Genomic DNA, 8,683 nt, shown 5'->3' with positions numbered 1-8,683 from the left:
TGGGGTGGCTGTAGCTCACCACCACCTACCCCACCCCACCACAGCCCTGCCCTCCGAGCACAGCCCTGACCTAGCCCCTGCTGGGAAGAGACCAGCACAGCCCCTGGCCCTGAGCCCATAGTGCACAGCCTGCCCTTGCCCTGCATAAAAAATCCAGGGGGCACATACCCCCCATGCCTCCCCCAGGGGTGCATTCAACAGCAGGAACTGCTCCCCCCACATACATTCCCCACATGAGCCACCCATGACTGCATCCCATGTCTGCCTTTGCCCCACCCCTACTCCCTCCCTCACTGTGGCAGCCTCAAGCTGCCCCCCATGCCCGTTCCCTCCCCCATACCACTGCCCACCCTGAGTTCAGCTCCAGGCCCAGCCTCCCCACTGGGAAAAGCCCGATGCTGCCTTGGCTCCAGCCCACAGCAACAGCCTGCCCTTGCCCTGTGCATAGATCCAGGGGCACACAGCCCCCATATGCCCTCAAGGGGTGTATGCAGCAACAGGAGGTGCCGTCCCCCCCAGATGAACCATGGGTCCGTTCCATGCCCTACCTTGGCTGTGCAGCGCCTGCGCCTGCCCCTGCCCCAGCCCCCATTCCTCCCTCACTACTGTGGCCTCAATCTCTCCCCACCACTTCCCTCAAAACAGACTTACCAACCAGACCCAGCTGCTCTCCATGCTGCTGAGCTATGCCTCTGGCCACCTGCACATGCAGCTGCGCGCATGCACAGGGCATTTATCAGCCGTTATCGGCCACATCAACCAAAAAAAGCCGACTGCTGATACAGTCAATTTTCCTTATATTGGTGCCGATTTGACATGGGACTGATGTACTGGTACACCTCTATAAAACAGTATTTTTTTCTCATTTGTTCTACACACCCCTACAACCTTTTTAAGTACCCCCGATTGACAACCACTGAGTTAAATGAATAAAGGATATCAATGAATGAGATTGCACATTTTGTAGAAAACAATCATTAAATCGAGGCTTCCTGACCAGTGATTTAAATTGATGCAATTTAAATCAAATCCACCCTGCTCATGTCCCAGCCAGAGAGTGGGGGTGGGGAAATTGGGAGAAGTAGCAGCAGTGCCTGGCCCTAGTGAGGGCACAGGCAAACCATGCTTTCTCCAACTGCTGATGCACCAAAGCCAGCTCAGTTTGTGCCAGTCTGGGGCCGACCTGTTCTGGCCTACAGATTATAAAAGTTGTTGGCCACCGACAGATTCTTGACAGGTCTTAAAATTCAACCATTGCTGTGTGGTACAGACAGTTTCTGGCCCAAGGGCAGATAGTCATAAGAATCTGAAGAGGAATGGAAACATTTTTTAACAAACACAATATTCTATTCCAGGGTGTCAAACATATGGCTGACAGACTTCATCACCTGGCTCGCGGAGCTGTATCGTTCAGCCTGGAATGTTACCTGCAGCATGCAGCCAGCGCTGGCTCTAACCCCCAGGTGCTCCATGTAGAACCCATCTGATATGGGCTGTATACAGCACAGGACTGGTCTGAGCTGGGCATTTCACATGGTGCCTGTGTTGAACTAACCCTGCATGCTAGATCTGAGGCTAATCCAGATCAGGCCCACACACAGGCCACCTGTGCTGGATCCAGTGCTCAGGGCCAGTCTGGCACAGGCACCACATGCACTGTACACCCTAGACCAGTCCCATGTGCCACATGTAGTGCATCCTATGTGTAACACCTGGCCAGAATGGCCCTATGTGCTGAATGCATAGTACAGGGTTGGGGCTGGCACTCATGTTGCAAGCAGCACGACTGGTGCAGGGCATGCACTGCATGCAATGTCCATACCAGCCCAGCCCTGAGGGCTGGTCCTAGAACATGGGGCCTAGCTGTGCGCCCAATCCAGCCTGCAGACCAACTCTGGACCGTATATCCAGCTTACTGGGCCCGATGAGTTTGACAACCCTGCTCTATTTAAACCACATGCAAAAAATCACTTGTACCTTATGCAAAAATGTTGCTTGTCACTCATCTGATCCCTGGTGATATTATAAATCAACCACCACAGCTTAGTAAACAGGCTCTCACACCTTTTTATAGTGTAAACCAAACTTAATTTAGAAACTTTATTATAGATACCTCTCCTTCTATATGAAATTGTGTGGATCTTCTCTCATTACCATTGAACCTGCCTATATCAATGATAGCAGTTGCTTCTCAGAGAAATCATTACGAGAAAGAATTTTGGTGTATTTTTCATCTGCTGGAAATAAAGGAGAAAAATCAGTAGAAAACTATTATTTCTTGTTGGAATGCCTGTAGACCACAATTTGAGAACCTGATTGTTGGAGGGGCTCTTGATTGCAAGCAAAAACAAGGTTTTTGTGGAGCGGATATTGCAACCATAACCTAGATCTGGGCACAAGATACAGAGATAAGGGCAGAGCACAACGCATGATCACAATTTTATTGAATGAAAAATATTCCTGATTACATAACAATAATTTAGTAATGGTCCCAGCCCCAGGAAACAGCTTAATACAAAACAGGTAAATGAACAGGTTAGTCAAGGAAAATATCTCTCTCTCTCTTTCTGTCTGTCTGAAGTACAGATCAATAAAATTCACTAAAGACAGTACTTTACCACAGATAAAACCCACTGTTAATCCTACAGCTTCTCTGCTGCTAGGTTACCTACTCCTGAAACTTCCTTTGCTACAAAGTCATGAAGACTGGTTCTAGATGGATGGTTTTATTCTTCAGCTACTGCTCTCACACTAATACGGGGTGCTCAACTTCTGGCCCACGGCCCAAATGCAGGCTGCAGAGCCTTGGAATCTGGTCTGTTGTGCTCCACACAGGTAGGGAAATTTGGCAGCAGGGGAGCAGTGGCAGTTACTAGTACCACTCTCCACACTGCCAAAAATCCCCAGCCCCACGCGGTGGGTTAGAGCTGAGCCACAACAGTCCCCTTGCATGGGCAGATCCCCCTCTTTGCATGTGGCCCAGCTGGGGCTAGCTTGCACACCTTTTCCCCACAATGCTGGGCCACACCCCCTTTCTCTACATGGTCGGATCGGGGTCAGACTGTGATCCCCCTCCTCTTCACTCGTGTGTGGCTAGATGTGGCTGTGCTTTGCAAGCCCCAGGCACCAGACTGCATTCATTGGCTAGATCTGACGCACAGAGGAACTGCCCATCTGGCTCCATGGACAAAAAGGCTGGGTATCACTGCACTAATATAGCTGTAAGAGTTCAGCTCCACCAGTACTATCAAATGCAAAGTACTATATTAAACTAGCCACTGATTCTACCCCCCATGTTGTTTAATTTCTGTTAGACCACAGAGATAGTAGCACCAGGAGCTAGTATACACTGGTACCAATATTCCACGGGCAGAAACTTTGGGGGTGTAGCAGTTAGACTTAGAGAATTTCAGACAAACCTCACCCTAGACAAGACTTGGTAGACTCATTGCAATAGCTAAACTAGCTTTAAACTTACCTCTTTCTTACTCCCTGTCCCATAAGTCAACATTCTTTCCCATGCCACTAATACAACTCAGTGTTGAACAGGCCAAACACTACACTGAATCCATTCTCTTCTACCTAGCTTCCCAATCCAACAGGCTGCTTACATCAGTTGCCAGCTACATTTAATATGCATGCACTATAATAGATATAGTACACTCAACAGACATGGGCACCCAAATTATACGAAAGTTGCGGAAGACATCTGAAACTTTTGGATAATCTGGGATTCAGATAACCAGGAGTGTAAGAAGACTGCTCTTGCAAATCCTACCTACTTTGAAGAATCATAAGCAAAGGGTAAAATATCATGTTTTATCTATGTAACTATGATTCACATGGACAGCACTTAAAAATCCACAACTTTTGTTCATGTTACTATTTTGCATTCCATAGCTGCATTCAGAAGAAAGTAAGACTTAACTTATGGAAAGAACTTTAGAAGCGAGTAAGAGTCAGCAGAGCTTCCAACAGTAACTAAAGCTCTGTTTAAAAGCATGAGGCTACATCTTTACTGTAAATTGAAATTTCAAGTCAAATTAAAAAAAAATATCTACCTACTGTCTTCCTCCCTTATACTGGTTGGTACATTTAGACATCAATAGCCACAGCTGCCTAACACTTTCTATTATAAAAAACTCATTCTTGGCTTCTTATAACTGTGTCAAAATGTGAACTTTTGAGCTAAACTATTTTATGCAGGGTGCCTGCTAGAAGCTGAAATTTTAAAATATTAAATGAAAACAGCTTAGTTATTACCAAGAAATACTAGGGAACAATGTTATATTGTTCCTTAAAAATATCGTAATGATTTGAGAAGTTTTTACTTGCATGCTCTGCAAATTGGCAAAAATGCTGCTACTGTATCAGGGGTCCAACTTTCTGCTTTTGCAGTGAAAATCTGCCAAGTCTGGATAAATTATAAGAGTCTGAAAAACTTCAGTTCATTCACAATTAGTACAAATTTGCAAAAGCATACAGTATATTTTTCTATGAAGTTTCTGCCTGTGTCAAGTATACTTCCTTCCCACACTACTCCTAGATGCCAGTCAAACCAAGTATGCTCCATATCAAAGTTAGGGGCACACAGGACACTATGGATTCACTGTTAACTACCCAGGGGAACTCTTAACAGAAGATACAAGAAAGGCAGAGCTACATAACAGCTATTTTGCCTCAGTCTTCACAAAAAAATTAAGCTACAGCAAGGCACCCAATAAGGATTATTTGGATAATGAAGGGGGCCAACTGAGGGAGGAGATAATATAAGAGACTGTCAGAGAGCTTTTGATGGGTCTGAATTAACTGAAGTCAGCAGGGCCAGATGAACTTCAGCCCAGGGTACTGAAGGAACTGGCAGAGGCACTCTCACAGTCCTTGGCAATGCAATGATCTTCATGAAGTTGTGGGAGACAAGTGAGGTACCAGAGGACTGAAAAAGGACCAATGTAGTGCCCCTCTTAAGAAAAGAAATAAGGAAAAAAAACAACAAAAAGGGAGGACCTGAGATTAGCCTCACCTCAATAGTTGGGAAGTTATTGGAGCATATCTTAAAGAAGTTCATTTGAAAGCATCAGGAGGAGGAAAGGCTGATTGCAAGTAGCCAACATGGATTTATGAAAAACAAATTGTGTAAAAAGAAAAACTCTTTTGGAAAAGTAACTACTTGGGTGGATGAAGGGAATACTGTGGATATAGTATATCCGGACTTCAGAAGGCTGTTGACAAGGTCCCCCCGCAAGCTTCTTGTAAACAAATTGAAGAAATGTGGGCTAGACAAAAATGCTATAATGTGGACAGAAAACTAGTTCAAAAGCCACAAGATTAACAGGTCCATGCCCGAATGGCAGGAGGCTTTGAGTGGAGTCTCAGAGAGAGTCTAGTCTGTACCAGATGCTGTTCAATGCATTTATTAATTATCTGGATACGTGCATATAAAGCTTTTTGAGAAAGTTTGTGAACTACATGAAACTGAGAAGGATTGTGAACTGGGAAGATTGTGAGGGCAATTCAGAAGGATCTTAAGAAACTGAAAAGCTGGGCTGAAGCTAACAGAATAAAGTTCAATGCTAACAAGTGCAGTGTACTAGATCTCAGGAAGAATAATCAAAAGCACAAATACAAAATAGGTGTCACCTAGCTGAATGGCAGCACTATGGAAAAGGATCTGGGAGTCTTGGTAGACTACAGACTCATCTGCAGTGTGACACAGATGCACAAAAAGCAACCGTGGTTCTGGGATGTATCCACAGAAGAATTAGGTGCAAGATGAGGGAGGCGATGGTGACTCTCTACTCTGCATTGGTTAGGACTCATCTAGAGTACTGTTTGCAGTTCTGGGCTCCACATTTTAACAGGACATGGAGAAGTTGGAGAGGGTCCACAGGCAGGCAAGAAAGATGATAAAGGGCTTGGAAAGCAGATCATGAAGAGAGGCTGAAGGATTTAAGCATGTCCAGCTTACAGAAAAGGATGGGACATAATAGTAGTCTTCAAATACTTGAAGGGCTGCAATTAAGAGGAAGGAGAACACTTTTTCTCTCTTGCTTCAGCATGAGGTATACCAACGGCCTGCAGTTGCAGCAAAATTAGTTTAGATTGGATAGCTGAAAAAAACTTCTTCACTGTTAGAACAGTGAGGCAGTGGAATAGATCAGGGTTTCCCAACCAGTGCACTGCGGCTAGTAAAGCAAACAAAACGCTAGCTTGCATCCACAGGTGCTTCTCAAGCAAATCCCGGGATGTTATTTTCCCATTGTACTCAGCCTTGGTGAGGCTGGAGTACTGCATCCAGTTTTGGACTCCACAATTCAAAAAGGATGTGGAGAAGCTTGAGAGAGTCCAGAGAAGAGCCATGCACATGAATAGAGGTCAGGAAAACAGATCTTACGATGACAGGCTGAGAGCCATGGGACTCTTCAGCCTGGAAAAGTGCAGGCTCAGGGGCGATCTGGTGACCACCTATAAATTTATCAGGGGTGTTCACCAGGCTGTGGGGGAATGTTTGTTTACCAGAGTGCCCCAAGGGATGACAAGATCGAATGGTCACAAACTCCTCTGTGACTGTTTCAGGCTGGACATAAGGAAGAACTTCTTTACTGAGCCCCCAAGGTTTGGAATAGACTGCTGCTGGAGGTGGTTCAAGCACCCACTCTGAATGCCTTCAAGACACATTTGAATGTTTATCTTGCTGGGATCCTATGATCCCTGCTGACTTCCTGTCCGTGGGCAGGAGACTGGACTTGATAATCCTCTGGGGTCCCTTCCAGCCCAAATGTGTATGAAATCTATGAAAAGCGTGTTGTCAGAAATGAACAGGTGTGCTGTGAAATTTTGCCACGGCAATGAGCTATAATAGGTGTGCTTCAGAAAATTTTTATTGACTTAAGTGTGCCTTGGGCTGGAAAAGGTTGGGAAACACTGGAATAGACTGCCTAGGGAAGCTGTGGACTCTCCATCATTGGAGGTGTTCAAGAAGAGGTTGCATAACCACTGGTTGGAGATGATGTAGGCATAGCTAGTGGGGTGGGGTGGGCAAAATGATGGAGTTGGCTAACAACTGGACTCCATTTCCCAGCAGCCCCTGCCTGCATGGCTGGGGCTGGTCTCCATGGAGACCCCAGCCATGATAGCGCAAGGCAGGGGTTGCCACGAAGACCAGCCCCAGCCATGCTGGTAGGGAGCGCGGAAGGGCAGGGGGCTGCTCCAGAGCCAATGGGATCTTGTGGCAGAAGCAGCTTGGTCAGAGCCAGGGCAGAGCTGCGATCTGCAGCATGCATGGTCTGGACAGTGGTGCGCAGGCAGCAGATCATGGCTTTGCCCCTTCTCCAGACCACACTGCCACTGCTACAAGGACCCGGGGCAGAGCCGTGATCGTCAGCCTTCACGTCCCTGCCTGCAGCATGAAAGTTTTCCACCTTGAACAAAACCCTACCAGAAAGCGGTGAAGGAGGTGTCCATTGGTGCTTCTGCTCCTGTTACTTTCTGACATGACCTCTCTGTCAGGGCCCAGGGTTTGGGTCCCACTTGCCCACCCCTAGTTATGCTACTGGGTTGGGTTGGGTGTAGGCTAGAAATAACATAAGCAAAGGTGAGCAGAGCAAGGACATTCATAGAAAAAACTGCATAACCCTTTCCAAAACATTGAACTGAATCAAGAATCTGGAGTTTCAGTATTTTCCTGTCTGGAAAATAGCTGTGAATCTCACTGACAAAATATGGGGGCTCCATTTAGCACCTGGAAGGTAACAGGTTGCTATAGCTACCAGCTACTTCATCGTGTTATAGAAGTCTGTAGGGTCAAGCTTCCAGCCCTGGAGATGATTCATGTGGGAGTCAGTATCATCTAAGAGATTTTCTTTTTACTTAAAAAAAGATATAAAGAACAACTTGTGAAATAAATAACATTCAAACTGCAGAGGCAAATACTTAGAGTTTAGTGACTGCCAGAAAGGAGGCTACACGTGGAACTAGACGTCAAACCTCTTGTTTGTATACGGGATCGCACTGGCTCTAATTGCACACAGGCTTTTTCTTGTGAATGTTAACTGCTATAAAAATGTCAGACATTATGGCTGGAAGGGACCTCACAAGATCATCAGGTTTATACTCATAATAACGTACTCAAAATGTTTGTGCTCAAGAAAAAGTTTTTGAGATACCTCTAAATGAGCACCCGAAGAAGCCGGCAATTCATAATTCAGCCTCGATCTCTTTGTGTTACATAACTGTTTCACAGGTGGAGAACCACCAATAAAACACTGAGGGGCACCTACGAATGTGCTCCACACCTTCAAAAACAACGGGGATGAAGAACAGAGTAAATTACCAAAGTTTTTATCTGGCGCAAGGTTTAAAGGGGGTGCAGGATTATAAAGCACATTCAATGAGGGACGAGGGGGGGAACGATCAAGTAAACAGTCGCTCAGAAACTACCATCAACCGGCCGCTGAATAAGGCAGGGTCCCATGGAGGAAAAACAACACTGCTGCAGGCACCGAGCCATCCTCAAGGAACAGCCTCGGCCCCAGCCCGCCTCCCTGGCGGGCGCCGTGCCGCACAGCAGCGCTTCTGGTCATTTCAAGCCGGGCTGCTCCTCGCTGCGACGGGCCCGGGGAGGCAGAGCCCACCACGTCCCCTGCGGACCTTCCTCCCGGCCTGGAGCTGCAGCCGACGGAGC

At 46.5% G+C, this 8,683-nt stretch overlaps 1 protein-coding gene across 1 annotated transcript in view; it reads right to left on the bottom strand.

The window, feature by feature from the left end:
- The window catches only part of PPP1R8 (protein phosphatase 1 regulatory subunit 8), a 24,404-nt gene that overhangs the window by 15,447 nt on the left and 274 nt on the right, over window positions 1-8,683 (bottom strand). The window contains exon 2 of the mRNA XM_019547875.1: window positions 1,154-1,159. Coding sequence (XP_019403420.1) covers window positions 1,154-1,159 — 6 coding nt within the window. The remainder of the gene's footprint in view (window positions 1-1,153; window positions 1,160-8,683) is intronic.

The sequence above is a fragment of the Crocodylus porosus genome, unplaced genomic scaffold, assembly GCF_001723895.1.
Source record: "Crocodylus porosus isolate Cpor-Errol unplaced genomic scaffold, CroPor_comp1, whole genome shotgun sequence".
Classification (NCBI taxonomy): domain Eukaryota; kingdom Metazoa; phylum Chordata; order Crocodylia; family Crocodylidae; genus Crocodylus; species Crocodylus porosus.
Note: the sequence above shows the minus strand (reverse complement) of the source record. Positions and strands in the feature narration are given on the sequence as shown.